Genomic DNA, 21,723 nt, shown 5'->3' with positions numbered 1-21,723 from the left:
AAGTCCACCTTGGAATAGGCACCATTGATTGTTTGATAAACTGGGTCTGCAATTATTTTATTTCACTTTTTTTTTTCCCAAGAGCAAACATTTCAGAGAGGTACAAATAAGGTTCCTGCTTGTGGGCTGTAAATTAAACAACACATTCCTACTTTGCTTTAAACCAAAAGCTGGCAGACATCCAATTGATCCATTCTCTTAGGCTTAATAGAAGGGTATTCTCTTTCTTTTCTTTTCTTCCTTTCTTTCTTTCTTTCTTTCTTTCTTTCTTTCTTTCTTTCTTTCTTTCTTTCTTTCTTTCTTTCTTTCTTTCTTTCTTTCTTTCTTCCTTCCTTCCTTCCTTCCTTCCTTCCTTCCTTCCTTCCTTCCTTCCTTCTTTTTTTATAATCTGATGATAATAAGAGATTGCTACACTTTTCCCCCTGGCTCAGAAAGGGTTCAAGATAAATATTTAGTGAATGTGGATGGTGCTGAAGGTCTGAGACCTTGACTGTTTGCTGAAGCTGCAGGTAATTTGAACCAAGGGTGGAAAGGGCAAATGCTTACAGGGGCCAGGCAGGTCAGAGAAATGCAGGTACAGAGCTGGGCTGTGGTAAAGGGGGTGGCAGCTCTGTCCTAGAGTGAAAAGTTTCCCAAAATTCAAAATCAGGCAGTTCAAATTTTCTGTCGGCCAACATGTCAGGCCGTCAGAGGAAGATTTGCCCTGGGCACTGCAAGTTTGAGAACTCCCAATTTAAAGATTATACTTGGTTAATTCTTACAGGGTTTTATAAATTTAAAAGGTGAAAAGAATTCTGAATGACCATTAATTGAGTCCATGGGGAGCCTTTGTCCCTAGTTCCCATTTGTACTGTATGGCTCTGAAGCAAGTAGGAAGGACTGAAGCACCGTCCCATCTCTGAGAAGTGGCTCTGCAGGGAGCAGAAGTACCCTTGAGAGCATCACTATGAAATGGCTCTGAGGTGGAAACAGGGTTAAAAAAAAGATAGTTTCCCAAGATGCCACATACCTGACCTCCTCATTAAGGACTGGCTGGCCACCTCCTGGTGCCTTGGGCCCTGGTGGGAAGTAATGGGCTTCTCTGAGCTATTTCTGGGGCTGTTTCCAGGACTCTGAACCTAACCTGTTTCCTAAGCACCAAATAGCCTGGGAACTCCAAGTGCAGGGCCCACAGGGTGGGGTATGCCAGCCAAGTGGGAAGAGCAGATGAGGTAGGGAGGCAGGGCTGCCCTTTCTTCATGACAGTGTTCTCACACTGCCTACTCACCACAGGCCTGATTTGGACTGGATCTTCTATGGTCAACTTACCATGGAGTGGCCCAGAAGGAAGACAGGAAGCCCTGGGTAGTCTTTCTGCATGATGTCCACATGCTGTAACACATCTCTGATGAAAACATGGAAGTCGGACACTACCATCCTCTCCCCTTCGCTCTGTCCATGGCCAACTGGAAGGGAATGGGAGATGAGAGAACTGCAGTAACTAGGAGGTTGATTCTTGCTAAAGCTCAGTGGTTTCTTCACCAGAATTACCAGCCACTCTTTTCTGAGAACCCGAATGGGTCATTTCATTGAACCCTTTCTAACCACTATTGGACATGGGAATTAATCTCCCCTCATTGTGCGGATTAGGAAGTTGAGGCTCAGGGTGGTTAGTGTTACAGGGTGCAGCCAAGAGGGGGGCCCCAAATAGAGATTTGGAATGGGATCCAGAACTCAAGGTGTCCAGGAAATATTAGAATGATATATAGGATGTCCTCACCCCTTCCACCCACAGGTGTGAGTTGGGGGAAGGGACACATGGAGCAGGAACAGGCAGAGCTGTTTTGTACAGCCACAGCTTTGCAGCTAACCTCTGGCATGGTCATTTTGTAACAGGGTGCAGCCAAGAGGGGGGCCCCAAAAAAGGATTTGGGATGGCATCCAGAGTTCAAGGTATCCAGGAAATATTAAGATGTCCTCACCTCCCCAGGGGGAAGAAACAAATGGAACCAGGGCCATTGAGAGCTGTTTTGCATAGCAACAGTTTTGCAGCTAACCTCTGGAATGATTATTTAACATATCTATAACCTTTAACTGGTTTCATAGATATGTTAAATAGCTGTAGCCAAGTTTTAAGCCAGGGAGAAGGGAGTGGCTTCTACCCAGGATGTAACTAGGGACAGGTCCCCAGATTACAGCGCCTGCGTGAGAGCTTGGAATTGATTGGCTCCATGCCATGGGGCCATATCTGCCCAGACTAATGATGGCAGCCCAGTAAAGCTGAGAAAGTATGAGAGTCCTGGCTGGTGTAACTGATTGTAGGAGGAGTCGGAAATGGGGCCGCAAAGGAGGATGGGGGTGGAGATTTAAACCCAGATGCAGCAGCCATTGAGGGAGAGAGCCATGAGGTTCCAGCAGAGTTAAGACCCTCTCTTGCCAAGGTGAAGAGGAGAGAGAACCATGCAGTTTTGGCCAGAGTGCAGACCCCTGCAGCCATTTAAGAGAGCCACAAGGTTTCAGCAGAGTAAGGATCCCCTCTTGGTGAGGTGGAGAGGAGAGCCACACTGTTTTGGAAGAGTGCAGACCCCTGCACCCAGGTGAAGAAGAAAGACACATGCCTTTGTTAGAGTGTGGACCCCTGCAGCTTTGGTAGAAGAGGCCAAGGTGGCTTTGGGGTGCCCCCTTTGTCTGCGTGGCCTGGGCAGCAGGAGATACTTTGACTGGAAAAATGGGTACAAAGAACTCTTGCCAGTGGACCATGAAAAGGTGCCATGTGACTGTGGATTAACTAGAGATCCTGCCTGACACAGCTGATGATACCAGTGGCCTGGAAAAATGGATGTGTACTCCTTTCCTGATTTATGGTACCCAGAGTTGGGACAGTGGGAGAAGGGAGAGCTGTGTGTGTGTGTAGGTATATACGCTAAAGGACTTTGATATTTTAGTGGAGGCGTTAGGCCTAAATAGCATTAAATAAACATTTTGTTTCCTTTTCACAAATCTCTGGCATTGAGAGATGTCTTTCCAATTGGTGGAAGACAGAAGAACCCAGTAGATATTAGTACTCCATCCTTGGGAGGGGCCCCTGTTGTTCTGTAACAATTCTTGGTGTCCCTAGGTGGGCCAAATATTGCCCCCCCTTGGACCTCTTGTTCCGTAACAATTTAACGTATCTATAACCTTCAACTGGCTGCATAGATATGTTAAATAGCTGTGGCCATGCTATGAGCCAAGGGGATGAAAGGAACTCCCCCCCAAGATGTAACTGAGGGCAGGTCTCCCAGGTGACAGCACCTGCACAAGAGCTTGGAGATGATTGGCTCCACAACATGGGGCCACACCTGCCCAGACTCACTATGGCAGCCCAGGAAAGCTGGAAGAATATGGGTGTGCTGGCAAGCGTAGCCAATTATAGGAGGAGTAGAAATGGGGCTGCAGAGGAAGATTGGGAGGGGATTTAAACCCAGACTTGGCAGCCACTGGAGGAAGAATCATGTGCTTATGGCAGAGTGGGGACCTCCACAGGCATGTGAGAAGGGAGAGCCACTCACAGCTTTGGGAGAGAGGAACAAATGGCTGTGGCAATGCAGAGAGAGCCACGCACTTTTGGCTAGAGTGGGTACCCCTGCAACTTGGGTGGAGAAAATCACCATGCAGCTTTGGCAGAGGGGCAACCCCCCACCTCCCCACAGCTTTGGTGGAGAGAAGAGGACCATGCAGCTTTGGGGTGCTCCCTTTGGCCACATGGCCTGGGAAGCAGGAGAGATTTTGCCTGGAAGAAGGGTGAAAGAACTCTTGCCAGTAGGCCATGAGAAGGTGCCACATGGCTTTGGATTAATTGGAGATCCTGACTACATGGCGACACAGCCAATGGTGCCAGCAACCTGAATCACGGACACTTGCTTCTTTTCCAGAGTTACAGTACCCCAAATTAGGGCAGGGGGAGAAGGAAGCACTGTGGGCAACTGTGGGTCTCCAAAAAGGACTTTGATATTTTAATGAAGATGTTAGGTAACTACTTTAAGCCTGTATAGCATTAAATAAACATTTCCTTTCCTTTTCACAAATCTCTGGCATTGAGAGATGTATTTCCTCTGGTGGCAGACACAACGAACCTAGCAGGGGATCCTTTCAGTAAATAGTATATCGTGACCCCCCCCCCCAGCTTTGTGTGTGTTTGTGTGGGTGTGTTCTGTAACAGTTTTTGGCATCCTTGGGTGGACCAATAATTGCTCCCCCGGGTCTGTTCTGTAACATTAGAAACTTGCCCAAGATCACAGTCAGGAAGTGAACCATACAGCACACCCTGTCCACAAAGCCAGGATGTCTTCCCTGTGGCTGTTTCCAAGGAAGAAACCAAGGCAGATATAAGGAGAAGCTTACTAAACCTGATTTTCTGCAAAGTGGTCAGGAGTAAGACACGAGGCTCAAATTTTCCTAGTTCCTTGATCCTCACAGTTGTGTTCTAATGTTAGCCTTTTACCAGATAAAGTGTCATTTCTTTTTACAGAAGACATGGCAAACAGAAAAATAGTCAAGTGTGCTCACTAGAAATTGTCTCAACAAAGCAAAAAAAAAAAAAAAAGGTCCAGTTCTAGCCCCCTGGAATTTTATTGGTTGGGCCAAAAAGTACATATGATATTTTCTGTAAAATAAAAGGCACATTTTTTGGACTTCCACCAAGATGGAGGCATAGGTGGAAATACCTTGCGTCTGCGCACAACCAAATCTAAAAACAATAAAGTTTAAACAACAATAAACGCAATCGAACCACACAGAAAATCGACAATACGGAGTCCGAAAACAACGAAATGCTCAGCTAAACCGGGAAGAGGGGCAAAGCCAGCAGCAGAGTGGGTTGGCCAAAAAGTTCCCCAACTGGGGTGGTGCACAGGCAGCCAAAGGTGTGGATCCCAGGTGTGGGCTAGCTAGGGGCGGACACAGGGAAGAGGCATGGCTGGCTGTCAGAGGTCAGTCAAGCATTTGCTTGCAGATAAACCAGTGAAGAGGCGAGTATTGAGACCGCATGGCGCAGGGCAGCGGGCTCACACATTTCCGCTCAGATAAATAGGAGGGGCCGAGCAGTGGGCAAGCGGAGAGGACCACCATTGCTCCCTCTCTGACCCTGCCCCCACATACAGCATCACAAACCAGCAACCTGGGTGGCCCCATCCTGGTGAACACCTAAGGCTCTGTTCCTCATACATAACAGGCACAAACAAATAAAAACATGGTTCAAGAACAACTCAGAGCCCCAGATCCGATAAATCCAAGCAGTGAAGAAATAGCCAAACTTTCAGATGCACAGTTCAAAACACTGGTGATCAGGATCCTCACAGAACTGGTTGATTTTAGTCACAAATTAGAGGAACATATGAAGGCTAAATTAATTGAAATGAATGGTAATGCACAGGAAACCAATAGTAATGGAAAGAAAACTGGAACTCAAATCAAGAGAGTAGACCAGAAGGAAGAAAAAAATGACCAAACAGAAAAGAATGAAGAAACAAGAATTCAAAAAAATGAGGAGAGGCTTAGGAACCTCCAGGACATCTTTAAACGTCCCAACATTTGAATTATAGGGGTACCAGAAGGGGAAGATGAACAGTCATGAGTGGAAACCTTATTTGACCAAATAAAAAAAGAGAGCTTCCCAGTTCTGGCAAAGGAAATAGACTTCCAGGAAATCCAGGAAGCTCAGAGAGTCCCAAAGAAGTTGGACCCAAGGAAGAACACACCAAGGAACATCATAATTACATTAGACAAGATTAAAATGAAGGAGAGAATCCTAGAAGCAGCAAGAGATAAGGGGACAGTCACCTACAAAGGAGTTCTCATCATACTGTCAAAGGATTTCTCCAAAGAGACCTTACAGGCAAGAAGGGGCTGGAAAGAGGTATTCCAAGTCATGAAAACCAAAGACCTACAACCAAGATTGCTCTATCCAGCAAAGTTTTCATTTAGAATGGAAGGACAGATAAAGTGCTTCTCAGATAAGACCAAATTCAAGGAGTTCATCATCACCAAGCCCTTAATATATGAAATGTTAAAGGGACTTACCTAAGAAAAAGAAGATAAAAAAGATGAACAGTGAAAGGACAGCAAACTCACAGTTATCAACAACCACACCTAAAACAAAAGCAAATTAAGAGGACAGCTAGATCAGGAGTGAACCATAGAAATGAAGATCACATGGAGGATTAGCAACAGGGGAGTGGGAGAAGGAGAAGGGAGGAGAAGGTACAGAAAATAAGTAGCATAGATGATCGGTAGAAAATAGATAGGGGGAGCGTAAGAATAGTAGGGGAAATACAGAATCTAAAGAACTTGAGACACGTGTTCATGAACTAAAGGGGGGAATGTTGGGGGAGGGGTGTGCAGGGTGGAGCAGAACGAAGGGGGGGAATAAAACAAATGTAATGGCATAATCAATAAAAAAGGCACATTTTTCATTTTCACCAATAATTTCATTCATTTAGATATTTTGAGCATGTCAGCTATCTCCTGCATGGTATAACATTACTTGTTTTCAGTTAATGTCTCAATTTGATCACTATCAACTTCAGCTGGTCTACTGGACCATGGCACACCATCCAGTGAGAAATGTCCAGCATGAAACTTCCCAAACCACTTTTGACATGTTCCATCAGTCACAGCACCTTCTCCATATACTGCACAAATCTTTTTTTCACATTTCAGTTGCATTTTTACCTTTCTTGAAATAATAAAGCACAATATGCTGAAAATGTTGCTTATTTTCTTCCACCTTCAATATTAAAATGGCTACACAAAAATTCACCAATTTTGATCAGTTTTTTAAGTGCATGCTGATATGAGAGCTATCACAATACAATCTAAAAAATTATTTTGAATGCATTTAAAGACAATTAAGCACTACTAGAGACATCTTATGGATAAAACCAAACAGATGTTTTCACCAATGGAAATTACTTAACACACAGCAGGACTGTTCACTTCCCCCGGTTCTTAGGATCTCTCTACTTTTGCCCCCTCAGAAGGACGTAAGTCACTATAGAAACAGCACACTCACTGTGGCTTCCACATTCAGGCTGAAAGCAGCTGATATGATTGTCTGAAAACTGCAAAAAAGAGTGAGCTCTGTGAGAAAGGGGACCACATAGCAAAGAGTATCTGCCCAAATCCTTTCTGCTGCTTTTTCGAGGAAGCTGTTATAGTAATAGTTATAATACTTATTTCACAGATGAGAAGGATGAATATTCATCATCACCTGAAACTGACTGGCCACCCAGATCTCAGTCTCAGAAACTCAGTGTGGTCAGAACACAGACTCCTGTTTTTTATTCTCCTGTCACCCTCCCCCACGTGTCCCCACCTTTCCTCTCTGACCATCAGATGAAGCCCAGGGCCCACCAGTTCTGTCACCCTCTCAGCAGTACCTTCAGTTCCCTGGCCTCTCTTAGAATTTTTTCCCTCTTAAAATTTAATTTTGTATTGTGGTAAGATATACATAACACAACATTTATAACATCTTAACAATTTTTTTTAGTGTACAGTTCAGTGGTATTAAGTATATTCACAATTCACCATCACCATCATCCATCACCAGAACTTTTTCATCTTTCTAAACTTACTCCATACTCATTGTTATGGGCTGAATTCCGTGCACCACCCCTCCCCTGCAATGCACATGTTGAAGTCCTAATCCCAAGTGACTATTTGGAGACAGGGCCCTTAAAAAGATACTTAAGTTAAAATGAAGTCACTGGTGTAGGCCCTAATTGAATTGGACTAGTGTTTTATAAGAGGAGATTAGGACACAGACACATGGAAGGAAGACCATGTGAGGACACAGGAAGAAGATGGCCATCCAAAAATGAAGGACACATGCGTCAGTGAAACTAACCCTGCCAATGCCTTGATCTCTGACTTCCAGCTTCTAGAACTATGAGAAAATAAGTGTTGTGTAAGCCACCCACTCTGTGGTACTTTCTTATGGCAGCCTGGGCTGACTAATACCTCCATTGAACATTTACTACTAGTTCCCCTCCCTGCAGCCCTTGGCACCCAACCTTCCATTTTTTATCTCTATGAATTTGACTAGTCTTAAGAACCTCCTGTAAGTGGAATCATATAGTTTTGTCTTTTTGTGACCAGCTTATTTCATTTGCCATAATGTCCTCAAGGTTGTTCCTTGTTATAGCATGTAACAGAATTTTGTTCTTTTTTTTAAGGCTGAATAATATTCCATTGTATGCATATATCTATCACATTTTGTTTATCCATTCAACTGTCAATGGACACTTAGGTTGCTTCTACCTCTTGGCTACTGTGGGTAATGCTACTGTGAACATCTTACCTGTCTGTAAGACAAGTATCTCTTACAGACATTGCTTTCACTTCTTTTGGGTGTAGATCCAGAAGTAGGATTGCTGGGTCATATGATAATTCTGTTTAGTTTTTTGAGGAGTGGCCCCTCTGAGTTCTGAGCTGTCTCTTGCCCTCCTTCTCTCCCTTCCTTTCTTTCCATGAAAATTTTTATAAGAATTTATTTAAGCCAAACTGATAACATATGCCAGGGAGCAAGATCTCAAATGCTTCCCATTTTCTTAATAGAAGAAAAGGCTGGTAAAATACAGCCTGGAACAAGGAAAGAGAGATTAAGCATTCAAAAAGCAATGCTTGACATTTGTGTGGCAGTGTGTAATTTACAAAGGCCACTATCAGAGTTTATTTCATTTGATCCTCATAACTGTGAATCCAGGATTCTTACCCCCAATTTCTAGCTGAGAAAACTGTCCCTCAGAAAGATTAGATGGAATTCAGTCTCCCAGTGAGTTAGAGGCTAGGCAAGGACTTGAGTGCAAACTTCAGACTACAAATCTAGTGCTTTGACTGTCAAATCTCAATGAAAAACACAGGGAAGAACAGGAGGCTCAGAGACCAATGGAATGAAAATAAAGCCCTTCCTAAACAGATAAAGAACCTGCTGTGAAAGCACACAGATGGCACCTTTTCTCTTAGTGTGTGTCCAGAGCTGTTCACACCCGAGGTGAGTCCTGTGAGTGCTTGGTGGTGTCATAATAAGACAGGCTCATTCGCTATGTGGCTGAGCTCTTTAGCTTCTGAAGATGTGCAAACATGGAGGCCACCAAGACTCATGATTTGGAAGCCTTCCAAATATTTGGGAGTAAGTATGATGGAAACATAAGGGCTGAGCTGAGATTGACACTGGAATTCACACAACAACTAGCAACATTCATTCACCGAGTCTATGAACTCACTGCTTTCAAGGATGTTCCCCAAGGCACACTATTTAGGCACATATGTGAGCTTTATGAACACAGAAACTGGTCACTGGGAGTGTTAGAAACCGCCCAGGCTTCTCGCCTAGGCTCCTGAGGAAGTACAGTCTGAAGTGAACTGGAACAATGGCCATGTCCAAAGAAGAGCGAGAGAGAGTGAGGCTCAGGCGTGGGACAGAGAGGACAAAAATTCTGGTGAGAAGAGTTGTGGTGCTTTGGGGTCAGATCCCACTGTCGAGATGTGGCCTCTACCTGGAGGGAGAGACGCAGAGTTGAGGAGGGTTTTGTCACAAGAGTGAAATTTGCATTTTTAGTAAATAAGCTTCACTGCCTTACAACTAAAAAAACAAGAAATAGAAGAGCAGATAAATCCCAAAGTGAGTCAAAAGAAGGCAATAACAAAAATCAGAGTGGAAATAAATGAGAGTCTAAAAAATATGAAAGGTCAATGAAACAAAGAGCTAGTTATTTGAAAAGATAAACAAAATTAATAAACTTTTAGCCAGACTCATCAACAAAATAAGAGAGGACTAAAAATAAAATCAGAAATGTAAGAGGAGAGAAGTAACAATTGACATAAGGAAGTACAAAGGATTATAAAGAAATATTACAAACAAATATGTATGAACAAAATGGACAACCTGGAAAATATGGATAAATTTCTAGAGACAATCTTTTAAGACTGAATCAGCAAAAAACATAAAATCTGAACAGGCTAATAACTACTAATAAAATTGAATCACTAGTCAAAAGACTCCCAACAGACAAAAGTCCTGGACCACATGGCTTCAGAGGTGAAATTTACCAAATATTTAAAAAGAATTAGTTCCATTCTTTATCAAGCTAATCTAAAAAAAAATAGGCTTTTTATGAAGCCAGCATTACCCTGATTTGAAAACCAGACAACATTACAAAAAGAAAATTATAGGTGAATATCTCTGATGAACATAGATGCAACTAATCTAAAAAATATTAGCAAATCAAATTCAGCACTATATTTAAAAGATCATACACCATGATCAAATGGGATTTGTTTCTGGGATGAAAGCATGATTCAATACCTGCAAATCAATTAATGTGATATACCACATAAACAAAACGAAGGGTAAAACTCATATTATCATATTAATAGATACAGAAAAAACATTTAACAAAATCCAACATACATTTCTGATTAAAAAAACTCTCAGCAAAGTGGGAACAGAGGGAATATAGTTCAACATAATAAAGGCCATATATGACAAACCCACAGCTAACATCATATGCAACAGTAAGACAACTAAAAGCATTTTCCTTAGGATCAGGAATAAGAAAAGGATGTCTACTTTCAGCACTTTTATTCAACATAGTGTTGTAAGTCTCAGTAACAGCAATCACACATGAAAAAGAAATAAAAGGCATCCAAACTTGAAAGGAAGAAGTAAAGCTGTTCTTATTTTCAGATGACATGATACTATATATAGAAAACCCTAAAAAGTCCACTGAAAATTATTCAAACAACTATTACGACTGAGAAATAAATTAAATAAAATACAAAATTAATATTCAGAAACTGGTGGCATTTTATGTACCAATGATGAACTATCAGAAAAGAGAAATTTAAAAAAATTCTATTTACAATTGTATGAAATAAATAAAATACCTAGGAATAAATTTAACCAAGGAGGTAAAAGACCTGTCCTCAAAAAACTGTAAGACATTGAAGAAAGAAACTGAAGAAGATACAAATAAATAGAAGCATATATCATGCTCATAGGTAGGAAGAATTAACATCACTAAAATGTCCAAAGAACCCAAAGCAATCTACAGTGTCAGTGAAATGCCTATCAAAACATCAATGAGACTTCCGCCAAGATGGAGGCATAGGTGGATGTGCCGTGCCTTCTCACACAACCAAGTTTAGAGACAACTAAATATTAGCAACAGAAAACATAGCCAGAACATGGAAAATTGAACTTTTCAGAAGTCCGTTAACAACAAATTCTTCAGCCTGACCGGTAAGGGGCGAAACCAGCGGCTGGTGAAGCGGGATTGCACAGGTCTCGGTCAGCCGGACTCAGGCGCAGGGTTGGACCTAGTGAGCGACCGAGCGAGCAACCAGGCGAGCGACCGTGGGGGAGACAGCGGGGCAGCGGGGCTGTGTGTTGACTGAGGTCGCACATTTGTGCGCGGGTGGACAGGTGAGGGAGTGGGTGGTTGGACCTGGCCGGCAGGTCCCCACGGCAAGCGGCAGTGGAGGGCGCCGCCATTTCCCTGCTCTGACCCCACCTCCACATACAGCGTCATAACCCAGCTACTCTGAGTGGCCCGGCCCAGGTGAACCACCTAAGGAGCTGCTCCTCCGCACACAGCTGTGAGAAACAGTAGAGGGGGCCGCCATTTCCCCGCTCTGACCACGCCCCCACATACAGCGTCACAACCCAGCGACCTGGGAATCCAAGGTGCCGCTTCTCACACTTAAAGGGCCAGAACAGACCAAGAATGGCACAGGAGGATCTCAGAGCCCCAGAGCCAATAGATCTAAGCGATGAAGAAATAGCAAAACTCACAGACGCACAGTTTAAAACATTGGTGATCAGGATCCTCACAGAACTGGTTGATTATACCGACAAATTAGACAAATATATGAAGGCGAAACTAATTGAAATGAATGGTAATGCACAGGACACCAACAGCAACGAAAAGGAAACTGGGACTCAGATCAATGGAGTGGACCAGAAGAAAGCAAATAATGGCCAAACAGAAAAGAGTCAAGAAGCAAGAATTCAAAGAAATGAGGAGAGTCTTAGGAACCTCCAGGACATCTTTAAACGCTCCAACATCCGAATTATAAGGGTAGCAGAAGGGGGAAAGGAACAGCCATCAGTGGAAAACTTATTTGAACAAATAATAAAAGAGAATTTCCCCAATCTGGCAAAAGAAATAGACTGCCAGGAAATGCAGGAAGCTCAGAGAGTCCCAAAGAAGTTGGATCCAAGAAGTAACACACCAAAGGCACATCAGAATTACATTAGCCAAGATTAAAATGAAGGAGAGAATCCTAGAAGCAGCAAGAGCTAAGGGGACAGTCACCTACAAAAGAGTCCCCATCAGACTGTCAGCGGATTTCTCAAAAGAGACCTTACAAGCAAGAAGGGGCTGGATAGAAGTATTCCAAGTAATGAAATCCAAAGACCTACAACCAAGATTGCTCTATCCAGCAAAACTTTCATTTAGAATGGAAGGACAGATAAAGTGCTTCTGAGATAAGATCAAATTCAAGGAGTTCATCATCACCAAGCTCTTATTATATGAAATGTTAAAGGGACTTATCTAAGAAAAAGAAGTAAAAAAAACCATGAACAGTGAAAGGACAACAAACTCACAGTTATTAACAACCACACCTAAAACGAAAGCAAACTAAAAGGACAGCTAGATCAGGAGTGGAAACATAGAAATGAAGATCTCAAGGAGGGTTAGCAACAGGGGAGTGGGAGGAGGAGAAGGGGGGAGAAGGTACAGAAAATAAGTAGCATAGACAGTAGATAGAAAATAGATTGGGGGGCAAGAATATAGAATCTAAAGAACTTGAGACACATGGTCATAAACTAAAGGGGGGATAATGGTGGGGATGGGGGGCAGAGTGGAGGGGAATGAAGGGGGGGAATAGAATAACTGTAACAGCATAATCAATAAAAAATAAATTAAAAAAAAGTTAAAAATAGGTTCTGGACAAGATGGCAGTGTAGGTAGAAACTCTTAGCTTCCTCACATAACCAAAAGGAGGATAACAACCAATCTAAAAATCAATAAATAACCAAAAGTGCCACAAAATCAAACTGCATGGAACTCCAACAACCACAAAATTAAAGAAACAGTCATACACAACAACCAGACCCATAAGGCAGCAGAGGGAGAGAACCTGAAGTGAAGCAACAGACCATGTGGGTGGGGCTGACTTAAGGGAAGACAGAGACTCAGAACTGGCTGTGGACTATGGTGGTTTTCGAGGTGGGAGTAACTCTGGAGTTACTGGAGTAACTCTCAGTCTGACATGAGAGTCTGTTGGAAAGTGGGCTAGAGATGAGTAGGGGAGCTGCATTGTTCCCTCTCTGGCCCCTCCCTCACAAGCAGCAGTGCAGCAAGGAGGGTTGCCCTGACTGGGTTGCCCACCCCCTTACAACTTCACAGGTGCCCTGAACAAAGAAATAGGGCCAAAACGAAAGAACAGAGCAAAAATTCAGAAAGAGAGGTAAGTGGAGAGGAGATAGCTAACCTATCTGATGGAGAATTTAAAGCCCTGGTAATCAAAATGCTCACAGAACTGATTGAGCTTGGTCAAAAAAATGAAAGACACCCAAAATGAAATAAAGCAAAATATTCAGGGAACCAACAGTGACAGGAATGAAACCAGGAGTCAAAACAATGATTTGAACAAAGGAAGAAATAAACATCCAACCGGAACAGTGTGAAGAAACAAGAATTCAAAAAATAAAATAAAAAGAGACTTTTGAGCCTCTGGGACAACTTGAAACACTTCAATATCTGAATTATAGGGGTGCCAGCAGGAGAAGAATAACAGCAAAAAATTGAAAACTTATCTGAACAAATAATGAAGGAAAACTTCCCCAATCTGACAAAGGACATAGACTTCCAGGAAGTCCAGGAAGTGATGCAGACACCAGCCTGCAGTGTCTGCAGCATTATGGATGAGATATGAGACAAATTTACATGGACTACCAAGTCCTGTGGAGGAAAAGGGACAGCATGGCCACTCTCTCAAGAGGAGAGTGCACTGACCCTTGCCTTGACAGGGTTTTATTTGGTTTCAATTTGCACGGGAATACAGGTAAAGTTTATTAATCATTGTCAGGCAGTAAGGATCAAACAATAGAGAGCATACAAAGGACTACAGGGCCTATTCTGAGTCAGGGTCTGTTAGCTAAAGTGCTACAAAACTTTGGGAAACAAACTCATTTCCTGCTTGGACCCTTATCATTTAATTGAGATCATTCTAAACAAAGCAGGTTTCACAGAATTTTACATATTCTTTCCTAGGCTTGATCACCCAGGGAACCTGCCCTTTCCAGCATGGGCTGCACTGCCCTCTGTCATTGTTTCAGGCTTAAATTAGGCAGGGGAATTAAGGCAGCCAATAGATTAGGAGACTTCTCACAGATAGAATGAGGACTCAGGCATTGTCAAAGCCAAGGGGTGAGGGTCCATCACCCCCTTTTGCTATAGGCCCCCAAGTCCTTCCCTGGGGCTTCCCCATGATTGTGCCTGTCTTAGGTCATTCCCCCCTTAGGAGATCTTACCCATCATTGGCTAACCAATCAAGCATTGGGGGCCAGTTATGGATGAAGTAAAAGGAGCAGAAGTATTGCTCCTGCCAGGGAGATAAGCTTTGTCTCCTTAGTGGCTTATGGTCTGAAGGTTGCTCACTCAGCCTTAGCCATATGGGGGTTTCAGCTTCTGAAACCAGGCAGGGTGGTTCCCAACAAGGAAGCCCAGAGAGTCCCAAAGAAGTTGGACCCAAAGAGTAACACAACAAGGCACATCATCATCAAATTACCCAAGGTTAAAGACAAAGAGAGAACCTTAAAAGCAACAAGAGGAAAGGAAAGAGTTACCTACAAAGGAGTGTCCATAAGACTATCAGCTGGTTTCTCAAAAGAAACCTTATAGGTAAGAAGGGTGGAAAGAAGTATTCAAAGTTATGAAAAGCAAGGATTTACATTGACGATTACTCTATCCAGCAAAGCTATTGTTTAGAATGGAAGGGCTAATAAAATGCTTCCCAGATAAAGTCAACTTAAAGGAGATCATCATCACCAAGCCCTTATTATATGAAACATTAAAGGGACTCATCTAAGAAAAAGAAGATTAAAAATATGAACAATAAAATGACAACAAACTCACAACTATCAACAAATGAACCTAAAAAAAGGAAAGAAAAACAATGAAAACAAAAACTAAACAAACAACTACAACAGGAACAGAATCAAAGAAATGGAGATCACATGGAGGGTTTTCAGTGGGGAGTGGGAAGGGACGAATAGCAAGGAAAAGGTACAGGGAAGAAAAAGCATAATTAGTTGGTATAAAATAGATGGGGAGAGATAAAAATGGTATAGGAAACAGGACTCAAAGAACTTATATGTACGAAGAATAATTTTTTTTCCATTTGCAACAACATGGATGGTTCTAGAGTATATTATGCTAACTAAAATAAGTCTGACAAAGAAGGACAAACACCATAAGATTTCACTTACATGTGGAAGCTAAAAAAATTAATAAACAAACAAAACAGAAACAAACATAAATACAGAACACAAACCAATAATGGTGAAGTAGGAGGGAGTTTGGGGGGGTTAGATGAAAGAGGTGAAGAGGTTAAGAAGTACAAATTGGCAGTAACAAAATAGTCACATACATGTAAGGTACAGCATAAATAATATAGTTAATAATATTGCAATAACTATGTATGGTTTAGGAAGGCACTATACTTATTGCAGAGGTCACTCTGTAAATTATATAACCTTGAAACTAATATACTATTGAAAACAATGGTAATTAAAATATAAAACAAATTTGTAATTGACCTCATAAGATCACTTTTGCCACAAGATAATCATGGAAAGTCTTGTCCGAAGCTTTGTCCACCAACTATAACTATACTTGTGTACAGGGAACCATAAAGTGGCCTTTGTTCAGACTACCAGGAGTTAGGAGGGGAGAGCTTTGCCTCTGAGCAGAGGAAGGGAGTTTAGGGTATAGAGCTATTACTTGGGTAGGGTGGGATGAAGATTCAGCCAATGAGAGAAGATCTAAAATGGAGGACAGAGCAATGGCCGAGGAAACCCTCTCTGACCCCACACAGAAGAGTACAACCGTTTTTTTAAAAAAAGATTTTGTTTATTTATTTTTAGAGAGAGAGGAAGGGAGGGAGAAAGGGGGAGAGAAACACCAATTGGTCACCTCTCGTATGAACCCTGAATACGAAACCTAGGCATGTGCCCTGACTGGGAATCCTACCTGCAACTTTTCACTTTGCATGATGATGCCTAATCAACTAAGCCACACTGGTCAGAATAGAAGAATACAGCCTTTAACTCAAAGGCTGACCTACAGCATCATCTACTTTCCTTATAGGTGAGGAGACAGAGGCCCCAAGGAGTTGAAAACTCTGCATGAGGCCTTTCAGTGGCAGGGTTAGATTTGACCTGAAGGTGACTAATTCTGGAGCCCACCCATTAACCACAGTGGTTTGAACAGGTGCCTCTATGCATTACTAATCCACCCACCTAAATCTACCTTGAACATTTCTTACTTTGATAATGAATAAAAGGATGTGGCATATATTATTTAAAGTGTAGGCAAATGAATACATGTTAACATCAGACCAGCATTTTCTATCACCAGTTCCTCTATCTTTTGAAAGTCAGAGAGGAAAGTCTAAAGTGAGGAGATTGCTTCCACAAGACATGGGGGTGCCTAGTTCCCTTTGCCAACTTCACTGTGAAAGCAGTGCCATCGCCCCTCTTGGTGAAGCGTCGGTATATAATGGGCCCACAGTCGCCGTTTTTCTAACCCCTATCACACATGCTCTCTGTTGGAGGTTTCTGTAAAACAGAAATCTCTCATGTCTCACCTCTGCTCCTTTGGAGGTAGCAACCAGATAGCATTTTCTGACCCTCAAAGCTGGTCGCATTCCATAGACTACATTGGCCACATTCCATAGGCTACATTGGCTCAGCCTGCCAAAGGAACCAGCTCTGTCAAAGTATGAAAGAACTAATTAGAAAACTTGCTCTGGTCTTGGCTTTGTTCCAAGTCCACAACACCCAGGTAGAATGATCCAAGGTACTATTAGTTCTTTAGCAGACTGCTGTATTTTTTCACATTAACCTCATGAGTTCCTCAATTCCTGATTTCCAAGGGGATCTTTCCTCCCACCAGCAAGGCAGGCATGGGACATGTGAGGGCTGAGACAGAACTGAGGCTCCAGAGGGCTGGCTTTGATTTCCCTGGGAACATGAGTGGTAAGAGGACCTTCCACCATGGTTAAGGTGTTGGGCCTGCATTCCTGGCCAACCCACAGGAGGTCAGCAAGCCCCAGAATAGGGGACTCTTGCAACACATGTGGTTCAGCGGGGGAGGCTGGGATGGGAGAAATAGACAAAAAACTGTACTTGAAAAATAACTAAATAAAATTAATTAAAATTTTTAAAAAAAGACATGTGGTTCAGGTCAATGAGACAGGCAATTACTGTGGAGCCTGAGGCCTTGAGAACTACATGACTGGGCTGGCAGGAGCCAGTTGTGAGAGTCATGGACACTCAGACCCAGAGGGAGAATGGTAGCTACTTGTGGATATTTGCCAGAGTGGCACTAAGCATTGTTAGGATTAAACATCCACTTCTAAACTTAAACAGAGTTAAAACCTCATATATGTTACAGAAGAGAGAAAAACTAGTACAACCACTTTGGAACACAATTTGGTGTCTTATAATTTTGAAATTCAATGCTTTACAACCCAGTAATTCTACCTCTAGGTATACCTACACCCATGAGAAATTCTTGAACAAGTGTATCAGGAGGCAGGCATAAGACAGCCTATTGTCATAGCTACAGAATGGACACAGTGTAACAAAAGGGATTATTCTACAGTAGTGAAAATGAATGAACTAAAATTACACTTAGCAAATTGGATGAACCTTAGAAAATATAAAGTGAAAAGGGCAAGTCATAGACAACTGCATAAGTATGCAGTTTAGCCATTTTATATGAAGCTAAAAAAACCCCAAAAGCAAACAATATTTTTTAGAGGGCCATACCTATATGAAAAAGCATAAAATAAGAAAGCAAGAGAATGAAAAAAAATTTGAGATGGTAGTTAACCCTGGTTACTTGCCCATCTGTAAAACTGGGAGACATACACTCATGTCATAAATTTGTCAGGGGAATGAATGAAATAGCAAAACATACCCAACATATAGTAGGTCTCCCATTTCCTTTTCTCCTGCAAATAGTTTCAGAGGAAAAAAAGTCTTTAAATTATTGTGGTGTTCAGCATTCTTCCCTGTCAGAGATTCTTCTATTCATCTAACTTGTGTTTCTCACACTTGAAAGGATTTTCTCTTGTTCAGCTCTCCAAAGAGATGAACAATAACTAATCTGCATCCTCAGTGTAATTGTAACTTTACAGATAAAGCATTAAATTACCTCTCAGCTCAAGTTCCTTCAAACTAAACATTCCCAGGTTTAACATGTAGCAGACCTTCCCCCCCCCCCCCAAAAAACATTTAATTAATTATGTTGTATCTTCTAGCAGATTCAACTTCCCGGTGCAATGCTATCACAGTTTTTGGAGCTTAGGGTTGGTAAAACATGATAAATACATAGAAACGCTGCAGTCCATGTTTAACTTCTTTTGGTATTGTAACAAATGCTGCTTTTAAAAAACAAAGGAGCTTGCACATGGTAGACTGAATTGCTTTAAAAAGAAGTGCAGATTCATATCTCTGGTATGAGAGATGTTATATTTTTAATATTAAGAAGAGGAGACTTCTGAAATACTTGGGGATGCAGATATCTAAACTCAGTTGAATTTGGGATCCTGGAGCTTTCAGAAATGCCACAACTGGGTCAGCATTTCCTCAACCACAAAGGGTAAGTAGATCCTTCTGCCCTTTAGAGTTTGAACTTCCCTCTATGCAGTCATGCCCAGACAGGGCCCTCAGGATGATGGCCCTTCACACATTATGAATAAAAGAATGAATAAACACTACTGAAAATTCAAATTCAGCAAAGATGTCATGAATGTAAAAAGAGCCTCAAGTGTTAAGCATTTTTTATTTAAATATTTTATTGTCTATGCTGTTACAGTTGTTCCAATTTTTCCCCTTTCCCCCTCTCCACCCAGCCTGTCCCCCCACTCCCACAGGCAATTCCCACATTGTTGTCCATGTCCATGAGTCATCATAGATGTTCTTTGACTAATCACTTCACCTTCTCTCCTCCTCCCATCTTAGCTGTCAATCTGTTCCATGTTTCTATTTTGCTCATTAGTGTATTCATGAACATGAAAAGAGACTAATTTGTTAAGCACATATTACATGTCTGACCCTATGCTAGCTCACTGGACCTGTGTGTGGTTCTTTTGTTTGATAATAGCCAAGGAGTCACCGTCCAGTTTAAAGTCAGGAGACAAAAGCCAGAGAATAAAGGGAGTAGAGAACTGGGGTTAAGGACGAAGGCAGGCTGCTGTGACCCGGGCTGGTGACCTTAACCTCTTGAAGGTGCAGCTTCCTAACCTGCAGTAAGAAGCACTCCATAGTGTGCTACAAGGATTATTGGAGGTTGTGAGTGTAAGGTGGTTAGCACTGAGTGTGGCACACAGTAAGTGTTCAGTACCTGCTCGCTGCTGCTATTAGGTTATGATGAAGATATAGGTTGAGACCAAAAGCAGCCCTGTGTTCTTTGCACTGGAAAATCTGCTATGTCATTTTCAATTCCAGGACATCACTGACTCCTTCCAGGATACAGTGAAATTATCTACTGCTCCATAAAACAGGCATTAATTATGTATTAACATATGACACACAGTAATATTACCCTAGTACCTGAGGATGTCAGAAGTGCTTGTGATTACTGAAAGTTTGGTAATGATGATCTAGATCTTTCCTGTGGAGTCCTCAATTACATGCAGAAGCAAAACTTACCCTAGGAGGTACAAACAAGTGATTGTTTCCTGAACCATTTCCTAAGGAGTCAGGTGGGAATTCCGAATGAGAATGGTGGAGGGTGGAGACTGGGGGGCTGGAATCAGTTGTCAAACTTTCATCACCCACTCAGTCTTGTCAGAATAAGAAACAAGGGGCAGAGGGGCTAAAGGCATCCTGCTAGCAGGGACCCAATCCCTCCAAGCCTTGCCTAAGAACAGGTTAGAAATAGCCAGCTGGCTTTCTCTGCTCATCACCTGGGCACACTGCTCATCTCCCAGTATGAGTGTGTGGCCACCAGCTCAACCCTTGTAGGAGTATGCACAGGAGAATAGACCAGACAAACAGGGTGGTGGCCTGACTTCTGTCAGCCAGGTTTAGAGTCCCTCTCTAGGGATGTCCAACCGTTTGGCATCTCTTGGCCATACTGGGAGAAGAGTAGTCTTGGGCTACACATTAAATACACAAACACTAACAAAAACTTATGAGCAAAAAAAAAAAGATTTTATGTAAATTTAAGATTTAGTGTTAGTTTGTTTTCATAGCCATACTGGACCACATGTGGCCTGCAGATCACAGGTTGGACACCCCTGCCCCGTTAGGCCATCAAGCAGTGCCACTGAGAAATGTGCTGTACCAGTTGCAGTGTTCAGGATGGTAGCTAACTACCAGTCCATGTGTCAGTTAAACTTTAATTTAAATGAATTAAAATGAAAACTATTAAAAACTCAGTCGCTCAGTCTCATCAACCACATTTTAAGTGCTCAGCAACCACATTTAACTGACTGGTGGCTGCCATGTTGGGCAGGGCCAATGCAGAACACACCTATCACCACAGGCAATGCCGAAAATGTTTTCTGTTCACGAGGTACTGATGAAAAACACCTGTATCAACGTGCCTGCATTTGAAATAATACACCTTGATCCTTTCTCTGATTATAGAAGTAATACATGTTCAAAGTAGGTATGGAGAAAACTAGAAAAGCATTGAGGCAGCCACTGAGTATGAGGTTAAGTAGAATGACTTTGGGTTTTAGGCTGCCTCAGATCAAATCTGGCTACACTGTGGGAAGGCCTCACACAGGGTTTTCAAATTCTTTGCATCTCAGTCTCCTCATTTGCAAAGTGGGAATGAGAGGCAGGTGTGTGCCCTGACTGGGAATCAAATCAGCAACTCTTTGTTTAGCAAGCCACTAGGCCACACCATCCAGGGCACCTCACTTTTACAAAAGACATAAGTTAGTACCCATTTTCACTAATCAAAAGAAATCTAGAGGATTTTTGCTTTTACAAGCAAAGGTGAAAATTAAAACAGTGTTCAGGGTTTGTTTTGAAGCAGTGGTACCCTGAACAGTGAGACTGGCCCCAATCAAACTCCTTCCCCAGAAACCATGTGAGCATCTGCCCTTTAACTCCATTTATTCTGTGCATTCATTAGCAGAATGTGTCCTAATGTACCAGAAAAACCAAAAAAGCTCATAAGAGTGTTATACTTAGCATAAAACTGGACATGATTGTTTCAATTGTGGTGAACAAAATAAAGATGTTGTTCATTTGTTGAAATTTGGGTCTTGGAATGCTCAAAAATATTCCTTGTAAATAATGGTAACTGTATCATTGCTTTACACTGTTTTGGCTTACAAAACATTTCATAGGAATGCCATACTTTCTTTTAGTAGAGGAAACATGTATTATTAAAGTGTGTTTTTTTCAATGGCCTGCCAGTGTGAACTATATGAACTGACTCAGGAAGA

The 21,723-nt window shown here is 42.2% G+C and overlaps 1 protein-coding gene across 8 annotated transcripts in view; it reads right to left on the bottom strand.

Annotated features, from left to right (window-relative positions):
* Positions 1–21,723, bottom strand: part of MGLL (monoglyceride lipase) — a 201,363-nt gene that overhangs the window by 40,046 nt on the left and 139,594 nt on the right. For all 8 annotated transcript variants that reach the window (XM_053670313.1, XM_053670311.1, XM_053670318.1 and 5 more), the window contains one exon: positions 1,309–1,445. In XM_053670313.1, the coding sequence (XP_053526288.1) occupies positions 1,309–1,445 (137 nt within the window). The remainder of the gene's footprint in view (positions 1–1,308; positions 1,446–21,723) is intronic.

This window comes from Artibeus jamaicensis, unplaced genomic scaffold, assembly GCF_021234435.1.
Source record: "Artibeus jamaicensis isolate MK-2021 breed Jamaican fruit bat unplaced genomic scaffold, CSHL_Jam_final contig_558, whole genome shotgun sequence".
Lineage (NCBI taxonomy): Eukaryota > Metazoa > Chordata > Mammalia > Chiroptera > Phyllostomidae > Artibeus > Artibeus jamaicensis.
This window is presented reverse-complemented; position numbering and strand designations above follow the sequence as displayed.